At 43.1% G+C, this 15,080-nt stretch overlaps 1 protein-coding gene across 5 annotated transcripts in view; it reads left to right on the forward strand.

Moving 5' to 3' along the window:
• Positions 1-8,576, forward strand: part of SLC2A12 (solute carrier family 2 member 12) — a 32,201-nt gene extending 23,625 nt beyond the window's left edge. For all 5 annotated transcript variants that reach the window (XM_068408125.1, XM_068408132.1, XM_068408141.1 and 2 more), the window contains 3 exons: positions 4,081-4,203; positions 6,386-6,518; positions 8,288-8,576. In XM_068408125.1, coding sequence (XP_068264226.1) covers positions 4,081-4,203; positions 6,386-6,518; positions 8,288-8,384 — 353 coding nt within the window. In that variant the 3' untranslated portion in view covers positions 8,385-8,576. The remainder of the gene's footprint in view (positions 1-4,080; positions 4,204-6,385; positions 6,519-8,287) is intronic.
• Positions 8,577-15,080: the final 6,504 nt, after the last annotated feature.

Raw genomic sequence — 15,080 nt, forward strand, 5'->3', positions numbered from 1 at the left:
AACGTTGGCGTGTGTCACCTCCTCCGTCCCTGGCTTGTCATCCTCTCAGCCAGCAGACTTTCAAAATACTTGCCTGCCTGATGATGGTATTGCAAGTAACTTTTCAGCAATTATACTGTGTTTTCTTTGTTTGGACACAGCGTATACCTTTACGGAAGGCATATTTCTATTTCTAACAGCTTTCTTTATTCAGTTGTTTAACTGTGCTGAGCTATTTATTTTTATTTTATTTGGTTGTGTGTGTATTTTAAGCCTCTAATCAGGTAATTTAAACATTCTCCATAATGCCACTAAAGCATTTATCCTGATTGTCCTTTTAATTTATTTATAGAAAGCAGGCTGCTTCTAATATTGTTCTCATTTTGAAACAAAATGTCGTAGGCTCTTGGCTCTTCCATTTCTACAAGAATATTGAATTTGAAATGTTATTACCAATATAACAGCACATGTTTGTGACACTTGCATCTTGAACTACCCCTGCTCAGCACTGAAGCAAGATTTGCTTTTTTTTTCCTCTCATTAAGTATTAGGCAAAGTGCTAAAAGAAATTGTATTCTATGGTCTCTAAAATGTAGTCCCACCACTGTGCTCCATTATGCAATTTATTCAGCCTTAATGGGAGCAGCTGAAATTTTCCATTATTATTCTGTTTTCTGCCTTTACAGCCCATGTGACTTTGTTTAGAGGTGAACATCACCACACTGGTCAAGGGGTTGTTTGTATACTTGAATCCTGTGCTCTTCCTGCTTGGGCAAGGAATGTCAGGGCATTGAGTTCCTGTGATATTTAATGAAACAGTTAAGCTTTCTGATCCAATGCAATATTTTTTCTGCATTTGCAGTGGGTATTTTTTTCTCTAGATTGTAGCATAATAAAAGACCATTCAACTGTACAATTTTTCTTAACTACTGTCAACATACAATGCAATGCAGGTCAGCAAAGGTGAGTTATTACCTGCAGACACTGCATGCACAAATCCTGCAGTTGTTGAATCTAGCACAGAGATTCATGCTAAGCCCTTAGCCTCATCTCTTACAAACATCTGACCTGGAGAGCACCAGCTCTTTTCCCATCCATTCCACGAACACCAGCCAAGGGTGGCCAGAGCAGACACTGAAAACAATAGTGTGTGTAACATGGTTACTACCACAGCATCATTTTGAAATAATGTTATATTACACAGCAGATGGACAGGTGGTGGTGGGGTTATTTGGACCCTCTTTTCAAGGATAGGCTGATTTCCCCTGTAAAATGCCACTGCTGAGGTTGGTGAAGGCAGAGCACATAGTTGACTTTGTAGTGACATTGGGAGCGTGCAGGTTAACTTTCTGCAGTGCTGCGTGCATACAGCACGCAAGGTAGCAGCAGCCATTATGAATGGGAGCCCCAACCTAGTTACTGTCTCCCCAAGAGAAAGCCACATCCCCGCAGTACCTACAGCAGCTACTGCTTTTTGGCAAAGGTACAAATAGTAAAAACCATCCCAGAGAGGTGCTAAAAGCAAAGAATTGATCGTTATCACTGCCTCAGCTTGGGCAAAGGGATAAACAGACTGTAATAAGTGTCAGATTTCTACAACTGCTCTTTCTCCATGGGGAATAAGCCTATCCACCCCTCGCCAGCTAAGCTGAGGTCAGGGCTGTGCCGGAGGAAGTAGCTACCATTAGCAGACATGAAGAACAGATCTGGTGTGTCAGGTGGGATCTCTCTGAACTAAGTAACTGGTTGAAATTAGAGCAGATAACCACTATTGCAGCTGAGGCAGATCCTCAAGTATTTTGGCTTCTTAACAGGAAAACAATATGTTTCAAACCTCCAGACAAACTGTAGTTAGCCTGAAAGGGCCAGTTTGTCCTTGGAAAAATGCAGGGTGTTGGAGCTACTGCAGTGACACACATCTCAGCTGTGGCGTGAGCCGTCCCTTGGTGCCCTGTAACGCTGCTGAAGCTCATCTAGCTGAGGACACATCTAGCTCAGGTCTTGCCCAGCCTGGCGAGTCTGCCATGTCAGTGCACGAGACTTGATCCTCTTCGCCCGGTGCCTCTCTGAGCAGCCACTGCTCATTGCTTGGATGCAAGAAGATTCTAGAAGCAGCAAATACAGGCCAAAGAGCCCACAGAAAAAGTTTATTCCTGAAGGCTGGTTTACACCCAGCAGAAAGCTGACTTAATTATTTAAAACTATTTTAATCCTGTCTAATGTGTCTATGAATATCTGCTTCGCCAGTCTTGGTGTATAACCATTTTTCCAGCCGAGCTCAGCTGCTGGCTGCCAGGCTCTCCTATGGAGACGAACTCCATGGGCTGAGCACACGCTGCTCACAAGGGCTCCTTTGCCCCTCGCTTACTTGCTGCTTTGCATTTCAGCTAGCACTCCCTGTCGTGACATGTTGTATCGGCTGGGACTAACGATACTGGTTTCAACAGCCCCGATGCTGAGGAGGGCCAAAATACAGTCATGAGACCCCCGTGCATGGCCAGGGCCTGTTTTTGCTCAGGCGCAGGGCTAGCTGGCCTGACTGGGAAAAACACCTGCTTGAGAAGCCTGCTCTCTTCTTCTTTGCTCCCCCTTTGTGTGTAAAGACCCCACAAAACATGCCCAGGGCATTTCTTTAGAGCAACGTTTGTCTTGTCAGCAGCAAGTGTATTAAATTGTGCTGTGATCCAAGTCAGGAAAGAAAAAGAAAAAAAGCCTCTCTATGGCTGCTGCTAGATGTGGCAGCTGTGTTATGACTGTGTGCCACTTGACTATGTGGAACGGTGTTAGGCCATTACGCACTGTGGTCTTGATTCTCAGGAATAAAATCACCACTCTGCCAGGTCACTCCCACTGTGGGAGTGAAGCTCTTTATATTTTTCCTTACAAAAAAAAAATCAAAAGTCTAGGCCAACTGCAGAAAACGTTATTGAATTCAAATCTGTGGTACAAAGAAATCTGGAGTTTGCTAGAATCTGCTCTGTTGACTTAAGGGTCAGGGTGGGGTTTTTTCCCCCTTTCAGTTGGTCCTTTCTAGTCTCCTTCCATAGCACTTTTTTTCTTTTCTACCTTTACCAGTACTGTTACACAGGAATCCTACAAGCATCTGAAGAGATATTGTAGCGTGACACACGCTCGCACATATGGGAGCCTATTTTTAAAACATAACTTTAAGACTGCCCAGTGCAAGTGTCCCGAGGAAACTCCCATCTGTTGTTTTGCAGAAACAACATCGTACAGGAGCAATTTATAATGGCTGTGTCCAAGGGTCTGAAGACACTGTTCACCCATGTGTATATCTCTGTTCTTCTGCCGGTCGTCTGCTAACCCACAACCTCTCCACACAGCAACCTCTTGCTAATGCATCTTGCTTATGAACAAAAGGAGGGTGGTGGGGTTTTTTGTTTTTTTGTTTGGTTGGTTGGTTTTTGTTGTTTTCTAATAACCAGGAACGGTGTGGAAGTGTGCTGTCTTTTTTTTCTTTTTTTTTTTCCTCTTGCTATCAAGGTAGTTACACAGCCAGCTCTTTGTGTCTGAGTTTGTTTTTGTGGGCTAGCAACACCAGAATTTAGATCACCTGTGATGTGGTGTGATATGAAGGAGCCAAAAATCAGGCTCTCTCTCTTCATTTATACTTCAGCAATCTCATTTGTATGGAGCAGAGAGCTAGAACAGCAAACCTGCTTCAGTGTGGGAAGTTGATTTATAAGGTGGCATAAACACACAGTGCAGCTCCGAGGCTGAAGATTACTTTGGTTTGCTGCCCCACTTCCATTAGCATTACATCACTTGAGAGTTATTTAGTCAGAGCTCCCTTTCATACACAGAGATGCAGTCAGAGCTCCTTTCTCTGGCTCCATGTGCGCTAGTGCTGCCGGTTGGTGCCCGATGGACGATAACCTGGGGTGATGCTGACTGCTGCACAAGCTGCTTGCAGAGCATGGGTGGTCCTCTGGGGCTTGGGCCCACACAAACCTAATGTCCCTGAAAATCACCTTATTCTTTCAGGTGGCCTCACCTGAATTCATGGACTACCTAAATCTACAGCAAGGAAAGACATCCTTTAGAAGACAACATCTTTTTTTTTTTTTCCTTCTATTTCAGTGTCCTGGCTGGTCCTGAGTGAAATTTTCCCTGGTGGGATCAGAGGACGGGCCATGGCTTTGACATCTAGCATGAACTGGGGTATAAATCTCCTCATCTCCTTGACATTTTTGACTGTAACTGGTAAGATTTCTCTGTGTCCTTCCAAGTTGATATTCTCCTAGCCGGCAAAATGAATCTTTCCTATACAAACAACATTGCTAAAATTGCAGCCATGATGCCCCAGGAGCCAAATTCAGATCTCCGTTTAGGTGCTGTTTGTTAGTGTAACTAACTTCACCATTTCTACCACAGTTCGTGCTAGTAATTACAGCCTCACGGTGCTGGCTATCAATCAGAGCACCTTGCACATCAGCTCCATAGGCTGTGAACCCCAGCTCTTAAAAACACCATTGCCTTCGTAGGTTGAAAATACATAATATTTAGGATTTAGTCCTGCATCTTCTAAACTCAATGGAAGTTCTGCTCTGGATCAGACTGCAGCTTTTCTGATCAAATATTTTTAAAGACAATCCTATTTAAATAATTCCTTTTCACAGGAATGTCCTGGCTTCAAGAAAATTTCCTTTAGAAAAAAGTGTCTTTGTAAGGTAAAAATGTTTCATGTTTTAATGCAAGAAAGTAGACTACCACATAGTAACTTTTAATACGATGATAAACAAGGCAAAAGATTAAATGCTGATGTTGTAATTCATTGATTGGCAAATAGTGTTTTCTAGTTTTATTTCATAAGAAGTTTTGCATATTTTAGTTTTCAGTCTTATTCTGAGGAAAATATGTGCTGAAAATCAAAATATATAAGGGAAGAGAAATTCCAGGTTTCCTTTAATTCTACATTACTCTCCACCAGAGGCAGGCAATCAACCCTCAAAAAGTTAAGGTGGTTTTCATCCTATTAGATACATTTGGAGATGGATTTGAAAATTAGCATGATCTGTGACTAAAATGGGTTCCACATTGTTTTATTTTCTTATGGAAAAAAGAGAGAAAAAAAACCCTGATTACTATCTTGATTAAAACTAGGAAAAATATTCCAGGACAAACTCAAGGTGTGCACACTAGCACTTAGTTAGATCACTGGTCCTCTTCAGAAGCAAATCATTCAGTTGCCTCCACTCACTGCACTTTGGTTTGCATCACAGGGCAGTCCTGAACTGCACAAGCTTTTGGACAAAACCAAACCAGGAAATGCACAGTGAATGCACACCAGCTGCCAACACTTGCTCAGTCCTTGGACCAGACTAGAGCTATTCCTAAGGAAATGTCACCGAAAAACATAGCGCAGACCTCAGGTCCTCAGCATCAACTGTTTCACCTGAAGGTCCCCTCCTATTGTGCAGCATTACTTGTTAATGCACACCTAGCCATTATTCTGGTCTCAGTTTCAATGAATGCAAAGCCACAATAACTGTTGGCTTAGCTGGGTCTAATCTGGATTTATGAAAGTGTAACTACAAGCAAATATGTGTTCCTAGTCTACGGCAGAAAGGCAGAATTGGAAATTCTGTCTTCAAATGAATACACGTGGAGGTCATGGTGGCCAGCAGCACCTGCACTTAGGTATCTGATGCAGAAGATAACAGCTGCATTAGCAGCTTCAACTGCAACTTTTAGGTCATAATACAAGTGACAAAGGTCTCCACTGTCTGGCTTAGTTTTAGCAGGGGAGAAGGCTAAGGGGGCTGCAGCAGCCTGTTGAGTTTGTATCCAGTGGCTGCAGCGTGCATCCCTTCAGTCTGAGGACCTGCCTGCCCGTGCACTGTAGGCTCGGAAAACCACTAGTTCTTGGCTGGCCCCATTAGGAGTTCACTGTGGGATCCCTTTCTGGTGCAGGACCCATGACTTGCAGTGCAAATGCTGGGAACTGACAGGTGGGGAGGATTAGCTGGAGACAACCACAACAGTGTGAAAAAATGCTTGGTTTTGCTCTATAAAAGAATGTGCAACAAAGCCAGACACAGGTGGAAATTCAAGGCACTTGTGACCCCCGGTGCCTTCGCACAAACCAGTAACAATGGCTACTCATGGTTTTCATCCAGAGTGACTGCAAGCAAAATAATTCTATAGGTTCATGCTAAATGGGTCAATGTGGGCATATCAAATTCCTTTCATAAGAAGTATTAGAAAAAGCAAACCCATTCTTCTTTTTCAAGCTATGGCCAGGCACAAATAACTGAGCTAAGAACAACAGCCTAGCTTCTTTCTAACTTCTGTGCATTAGGGGCTGTATCCTGTAAAAATACGTCAACAGAAAAAAAATTGTAATATTTCAAAATTAAAGAAGACATGTTTTCTTCCCTTGTAGAGCTCATTGGCTTGTCCTGGGTGTGCTTCATTTACACGATAATGAGCCTTGCATCCCTGGCTTTTGTTATTGTGTTTATACCAGAGACAAAAGGATGCTCTTTAGAGCAATTATCCATGGAACTAGCTAAACAGTAAGTATGGAGTGGGTGATCACATCCCCTGGGTGACAGAGAGACAAAGCTTTTCAATGCCACATGCTAAAAAAAAGGAAACTGCATTGTTTTTTTTCTGGAAAAATCAGATTCTCTCAAGGCTTGAGCTTGTACATGTTGCACTCAGTGGCCAAGGAAACATTTTGTTGGTGCTGAAGGATCTCTAAAGGGATGATGGTTTCCAGCACCCCTGTGAGGAACACCTGCAGCCAGACCTGGCACCCCAGCACTTTTGCTGACTGATATTCCCAGAGAGGAGAGCAACTGTGTTCTTACATTTAGCGCTGTGTGTCTTGGCTTGCATGCAATAAAAGGGAAGGAGAGAGGCCCTATCTCAAATACTTCAAGGCTCCATGTGAGTTTTGATAGGTCTTCTAGATGGGCATTTTTTTGTTCATTTCTGAGTCCTGTGGCTCTGTAGACTCTATGAGCTCATACTCAAAAGAGATTCTTCCAGTGTGAGTTTTGTGTCCCCACCTCACCGCATAAAAAGGGTAGAAAAGCAATCAGAGGGAGAGGGCGTGTTGGTGACGAGAATGCCATGTGCCTGCTCCTTTAATATGATTCATTCTGATTGGTATTGTGTCTTTTGACTCTACCTGTCTTTTCTCATCCCTCAGAAGTAGAGTGGCCCTTGGAATTACATACGTTCAACAGAAGTAGCACAACAATTTGGAGATCAGAATTAAATGGTCTGCTGATACACATGCTGTTTACTTACATTCTCCAAATGCAGGTGTCATTGACCAGAAATTAACTGGCAATTTTTACTATCAATTTGCTACTGCCCCCATTCTTTTCAGTTGTTTTTGGCCATAAAAAAATATAGAAAAAACTAAGCAGCTGTGTTTTTTAAAATGCAGCACTCTCCTCATCTGTTCAGAGAGCTGCTCTACAGCAGCTACTTGCTTTTTCGGACTCATCTCAGAAGTTATCAGCATAATGAATAAAAGGATAAAGAAATAATAGGGGAAGCAATTTAGCGGACAAAGTTTTTGCAGGGCTGATGGCTTGGGGTGAGAGTCAGGCCTCACCACAGCTGGTCGCATGGTGCTACACGCGATGCAGCATCCCCTGGTTCATCGCGCAGCCAGGCTTGACGGGGCAATGCAGACCCCTTCCCTCTCTCCCTGTCAGGTCATCCTGTATTTGGGTTTTTTTGAGAATATTTTTTCTAAAGGGAACGCTGCAACTCAGCCAGGCTTGAAGGAGGCTGTTTATGGGCTAATTAAGAGCAATTATCCCAGTGCAAAAAGCCCGGAGCTAATGGTGCTGCCGGAGCCCCCGGGCTCTCCCTCGCAGCGGTCGCTGCTTCATAGAATCACAGAATCGTTTTGGTTGGAGGGGACCTTTAAGACCATCAGGTGCAACCGTTAACCTTCATGGGCTGAGAAACTGGCGTTCCAGGTCCAGCCTGCGCTGCCCCCTCCCCACTGCGCGCCCTCTCCTCCCTCCGCTTTGAAGAAAGACATAAATTCACGCGGGAGCCGGACGGGGGGCAGCCGGCGGGCGGGAGCCGGAGTGGGGGTGTCGGAGCCGCAGCGGAGGATGGAGCTGGCGGCGGCCGCCCCCGCGCGGCCAGGCGGGGCAGCGCCGCGGGGTGCGGGGGTGGTTCGCCGAGGTGCGCTGGGCCCGCAGAGCCGTCCCGCCGGGCGCCCGCGCCCTTAGCGGCAGGCGCATGGCGCAGGGAGCGCGCTCTGCCGGCCGTATTCAATAGGAAACCTCTGTGGGTTTTTGTGCTTCTCCAGGAACTACGTGAAGACCCCCTGGTGCTGGATGAGCCAGCGCAAAGAGAAACTGGTGCCGGTGGAACTTGCCAAGAGAGAGAAGGAGCAGCTCTACTAGACCCAGGGCAACCAAAGCAGCCTTCACCAACAGACTGATTAAAAAAAAAAAAGAAAGTTCAGCGATGTTCATGCTCTGATGGGACACACGGTATCTTTACTGTACACAAGATCTTCTCTTTTGTTTCTTAGTAGAGCTTCTTTCGGTGGCAGTTTGCAGCCAACATTAAAGATTGTTGTAGTTTGTAACTTACTGGAAATCTAGGCTCTGTCTGTTTCAAACTACCATCTCTTAGCTCCCCTGAGGTTACTCACCTCTTGCATACAGGAGGTGAATGAAAATTGGAATATTGTGCATAATTCTAGATATCCATATTCAACAAGAGTTCAGCCTGGAAGAGGTGCGAAGAACGACCGGGGTGCCAAGGAGGAGGAAGAGTCTCACAGGAGAAGCCCACCAAAGACAGGTCTGTTTAGCCTAGCAAAAAAGGGGCTGAAAAGGGTTAACAACTCTCTGTCAGTACATTAGGGAAGACAACACTACGGAGCAAAAATGGACAACTGTGAAGTGTAAAGGATGATGTTAGTGCAGGACAACTGGGTATGAACTGTTTACAAATTAATTTAGGCTTCAGCTTAACAAGACTTGAAAAAGGATATTGTTCATCAGAACTTAAGTATCGATAACACCAAGCATGCTCAGCTTATAAGAGGAACTTTACATACAGTTTCCTGGGAGGGTCAGGGCAGACAGGGGCCAGGACCTAGGAAATACTCCTCAGAAAACATAGTCAAATTGTTTAATGGGAGGACATTTGCATAATCAATTGCTCTAGATTGAGTATGGCCTTACAGAAGAGAAGACAAGATTTCTTTGGCTTCCCAGTCCCAGGAAAGCTGGAAGCTGGAGGCACCAGAGTTGATGCCAAAATCATTTTATTTCTCAACACAAGGCACACTAGACTTTGACTTTTGGATTCAGAAAGTGAGAATTGTGTGGTACAGGGCAGCACAAAGGGAGTTCAGAAACCGTAATCACTGTAAATCATAAATTATGTCAAATTCTTGGTTATTGCTTAGCAAGTGTATCCTGAAGTACTCAATAAGCCTCTACAAAGGGTTATCTATATGGGTCCCATAAAAGAATGTAGGTCTTTTTTCCTTGGAAGGTTAATAGATTTTGTTATAATGATCCATAGATAAATATTAGCAAATAAATAAACGGTTCTTTGTTTAAAGAAAAAAACATGCTTTAAAAGCATGCTGGCTGTCTCAGCAGCCACACAGTGGCATTTCTTCCAGCATTTAATTGAGGAAGCAAGACTGACACTGTCAGCTGGAGCGCAGATACTACTTCAGACTAAGCACATGATCCTACTTTATTTGCTGTCTCATAGCATTAAAACTGCATGACTGTGTCCTGCACTGAAGGAACAGTAACTTACTGATCTAGGTAAAGTTTTACTTCTGAGCAGAGCGGATCAGTTCTGATCAGATTCTCACACGGTCACACTTCTAGATACTGACATCAGAAATGTATAGGAGCACATCTATTCAGACAGTGAGCAAGGGTTCAAAACATGAAAGAAACTGTTGAAGCCAAGCACATGACTTGCCAGAAGTCACTGGAAATTTAGCGACCTTGGGATGGGAACCTACTGGCCAAATCTGTACCACAACCTTCCCACATCATAAGCTTTATGGGATGGGAACCTACTGGCCAAATCTGTACCACAACCTTCCCACATCATAAGCTTTAAGGGAACCAATATCAAAACCCTGTTGGACTTTTGGTACAAAGGTCAGGTGAGTAGTTATCACAATGCAGGATTTTTAACTATGCAGATCCCATGTCATCTAAACCAAGCGAAACTCTGAATTGCTAGGCCACTGGCTAGCTGGTCAGCTTATGGCTACCTTATTTTTTCCATCCTGATCCTGGAGCCAGCAGTCCTCACAATAACCTCATGGGTGCCATGAGACCGGGCTGCTTTCAGGGATGCTTATGATAGTATGCATAAGGCTCAGTGAGATGCAGTTTTTGGCATACACAATGTACCCAAGACTAAGTAAAATCTTCTTATAAGGGTTCATGTGAGCCCTTTTGACATAGTCTATAAGCAACAAGAGACCAAGCACACCCAGGACACATGGGCAGACAGTGGGGCTGTGCACCTCAGACCGAAGGCCCCATTGGAAGCAGTAAGCTCAAAAGCTTTTTGCTCTCATTCCCTACGGGGAATCGGCAGGTTCCCATCCCAAGCTAAAATTCCACCCTGGATCTCAGGTTCTTCCACCTTTTCCACAGACATGGAAAACTTTGGGTTCTGTTACTTTGAGTTTTCCAATCAAAACTGAAGACCTTAGAATTTTGTTTGAGGTCTACAGTTCCAATATCGACCACAAGAGGCTAGGAGACGAGGTCCCTTTGCCGGTGCATGAGAGAGAGCTCATAGAAAAGAGTCTCCTTGCGCTTCCCTGACCTCAGCAGTTAACAGTTTACTCTGCTACAGCAGCAAGAACTGGCAAAGGTAAGAGTATTCCTGTAACTTCTATAAATAGTCAGGAAAAGGATGCAAAATGCATTAGAGATCAGCCACGTAAAAGTTTCATAGCAGTGTGAAACCCGGAGAGCTGGAGAGCTGGGTTTGGAGCAGTGGGAGAGAAGCCATGGATGAGGAGGGCACACGAAATGCAAGGGGAGGTGAAGTCAAGAGATTGACTCTGGCAGTGCGGGGAAAGGGGCAGCTGAAGTTTTTAAATGTAGATGTTTCATGCATAGAAGGTTGAAATTTTTACCTTAAATTTTCACACTTGGAGGTATGAGGAATTCAAGAACAAGAACGTGACTAAAAACTACAAGATTTGGTGGTGGGTTTTTTTTTTTTTTTTGGGTTTTTTTATTTTTTTTTTTTTTTTATTTTGAATGCTCAGTTCAGCATCCTGATTTTTGCACTTTTGGGATCAACTCACATTGTGGTACACCGCCTGAATTTCATTTTTTTTTAACCATAGTGTGCACAAGTAAAGAATAGTTTTGAAACATTTCAATGGCTTCTTGCTGGAGAAAACAACGTACATTCTATTACTGAAATGGAACGAGTAATAAAATATGGGATACATGGTCGGTGCCATGTGTTGCCTAATGAATATGTGTCAAGCCTGGAAGCCTGGCAAGCATTTGTTGAAGAAAAGCAAAAGATCTAGAAGAACTTCTCAAGTGCCAGCAAAGGGTGCAGGCTGGACCTGTTAATCCTGTGAGGCTTTTTTCTTAGATCAACAGTGATATTTTCTTTTTATAAAATCTATACATTCCACTATAAGTTCTGAACACTTGTAAAATGATGTTGTCAAAAAACAGAGTCTGAACCCACCATTTTCTGGGTTTCTGCATGTTAGTACCTTCCTCAGTTTTTTAGCATTGATGTCTACTGAAATCCCTCCACTTGCTTCATGCTTAGGCTGGAGGATGGTTATCAGTATCACGCATTCTACTAAATCAGCTTCAGAACAAGAAATACTAAGGTGACTCTGGGTAGTCTTCCAAATATGCTGTTAGTTTATCAACATCATTCTTATACTAACAAGTGCCTGAGGTTAAATCAAGTAATAAAATGTATTTTTAGTAAGACTATATTGCAGGCAATCCATCCATTTCCTGATCTGTGACTTTACCAGGTAGTGAATTACCTGCATTTCCAATAGCATCCCCATTTGCTCTGGTTGGTACTGTTTTCCGATAGTTGCCTCTAGATCGCAGACCTTTGCACATGCAATCCAAGCCCCCACCGGCTTACAATTTCTATTACATCACATGCAAAATCTTTCTCAGCACTGCAGCTTTCCAAACCTCTGCTGTAATAAATTCAGTGACTGTTCTTACAGAAACAAATTTAACTCAGAAAATGCCATAGAAATTGTCTCCCCACTTTACAGGTTTTGGGTTCATTGCGAGCTCTTCTAAACTTTCCCCATGCACACCTATGTAGTGCAGAAACAAATAAGTAAAAATACCATCTTTCTGAAGAAGGCATAGTTCCAGCACTGGTTTAACTGCAGAGACCCTAATAGCTTCAGATTCCTCCAAAAAGTGACGATACAGTCAAGGGCTTTTAAAATCATTATAACTATAGTCTTAATTGTAGTCCTACAGACTTAGCCCTATATAGCCCTATAAATGTAGCCCTAATTGTAGTGGTCTTTTATAACAAAGCCTGCGCATCTGGTGACAGAACTGGCAGTCACAACCTCATCAACTATGAAAATACGAGGGAAAAAAGGGACACGTCTTACAAATCACCTCCCTGGATCTCTGAAGCACTCCACCAAAAAATTTGTCCCAGATCTAAAATTATTCAGTATCTTCATTAATGGACCAGATTACATTAAATCATTAAATTTGCAGGCAATATTAAACTGGGAGAGACTGGGTTGGAATTCAGAGCTTTGCAAATCTGTGAGAAGGGTCTGTAAAAAGCAGGATACAATTCTGAAAGCATAAATGCAAATTTCTCTGGTGACACTAATTGCAAGTTGGAGAATGATAAAACGGAGCTAGAAACTGCAGGAAAAGATCTAGTGGCTATGACAACTCACAAGCTAGCAATGAGTCAGAGTTAACATTCTACTGCAAAAGGAGCCCTTAAGTAGGTTGTATAAATAGAACCAACCCTCCTAAGGAATGTGAAATGAACTTCTTATGGCGCAGCTACTGCCACAGCTGAGCACTGTGCAGCATTTTGCATGGGACCCACCTGGAGAATCCAGGGACAGATGAGCAGTGCTCCAGAAAACATGGCCATCGAGGAAGAGCTGATTGATTGACAGGTAAGTTTAATCCAAAGCACCGCTCCTCACACTGGAGGCGAGAGCTAGCACGCTGGGGCATGCTGTCTGGCTAGGGGCCACATCATGGCTGCAGGAGTCTGTAGCGAGAGCCTAGGCAGAGGCAGCACAACAGGGCAAAGGAAACAAAGACCAACTCGTGGAAACGGGGAAGGGGCGTGTGTGTATATGCACGCGCGTAGAAATAAGAAGCAGCAGCAGCAGTAGCAAGGCTTACTCCAGGTTGAGGCAGGGACCTACTGATTTAGAGCAGTGATGGGAAATAAGGTGATATCCCCAAGTATAGGCATGTGCTGCCAAATGCCCTTCATCATCACAGGTTTTAAAGCATATTTGTCACAGTTTGAGGCTTCCTTGGGGCTAGAAGGGTAGGTGAGCACACATTTCAAGGAATCTTTTTTTGCTTTTAGTCTCTTTCTCAATACCACCCTGCAGGTTTACTCGTGTGCTTTTCAGCTCCCTTATGCATTGTTATGAAGGCCTCAAACCACTACCATGGATCTAAGCAGCACTTCAACGGAAACACCTTCCATTTTAATACATTGCAGTATATCATTACCTTTCATTTTTGTTCTAACAGGCAGATTTCATACTACATGACAGTGCTAACAAAAAAGCAAAATGTTCCTCTTTCTCCATAGATAAATTTAGCACACACATATGCTTCATAACATCTCCAGAATTTCACTGGTAGCACTGAAGTGCTTTGTAATTTGATGCATAAGAGGCAAGCCTAATCTAAGAGAGCTAGTGTAGTTTCAATGGCCAAATCCTCATTCAGTAGGACTACACTTTGTTTCTGACAAACCCATTACAATTTTGTTCATTGTTCAAATACTTTCTGCTTTTTCTTTTTAAAATTGTAATAATACACTAGTGTTCCCTAATGGTGGTTTGTCCATCACTCTCTCTGGCTCTTCACAAAATCCTCATGTCAGGAGCGCTGCGGTCCACATTATCTTCTACACAGACTGGAAAGCTTGCATATAGCAAGCACCCCTTTCCCTGCTCTTCATCATGAATTCTGTGACTGTTGAACTCAACTTAGTAATTTTTTGGTTATAAGCCCTCTTTCCTACTGAGCTTAAAAGGGATTTTATGAATATATCACTTAAGGCTTGTGGCAAATTGTTGCTGCTTTCTTTTTGTTCTGAGGGGTTTGGTTGACCATTCCCCACACTATTCCTTCTTTTCCGTAATTTCTGCATGAAGTCACTAATGGACAGCCCCAACTTCTATACCATCCCCTCAGACAGATTAAATACATTACGCTATGCATTTCTTTCTTCAGGATGTTCTTCCACCTTTCTTTGGCAGCTCTGACTTCTGGTACAGCAACAGCTCATGGTTTACTACTTTTAGCACCCAGTAAGACTGTGTATTACCTGCAGCACACAATAGTAGTGTTACATTTCTCTTCAGTGAGATAGGGAAAAAAGACATACATACATTTATACATATTTATTTTATCTTTTTAAAAGTAGCATTTGCAGTTACTTTTAAGCATTCACCTCTCTTCTGCTTCAAATGTGCACTTATTGAGAGAAACACCTACTGGCTTTCAAGTCCAAGATTAATACCAATAATAATACATGCCAGAATCAAGCTTCATTGCTTGTTGGCAGCTCCTGTTATGAAAATACTATACAGTAAGAAGAGTGTAGAAAAGGTCTGTGTTAATCATTTAGCAATAGGCTGGGGCTGGAGCAGCGTGACCATACCATCTTCTTGAGTTGAAGCACAACGCTCACGTAGTAACTTTTATCCTTTTGCATCCAGCAGCTGGACAAGGCAGTTGGTTTTTCTACAGTAGCTTCTTTAGTTGATAAGATTTCATAATAATCTATAAGAAAACACTTGCTGTAGACCTTTATATTTAGAAATGTCTTCTCTTCACGTAACAGCGAGAAAA

Source organism: Nyctibius grandis, chromosome 1 (genome assembly GCF_013368605.1).
Source record: "Nyctibius grandis isolate bNycGra1 chromosome 1, bNycGra1.pri, whole genome shotgun sequence".
Lineage (NCBI taxonomy): Eukaryota > Metazoa > Chordata > Aves > Nyctibiiformes > Nyctibiidae > Nyctibius > Nyctibius grandis.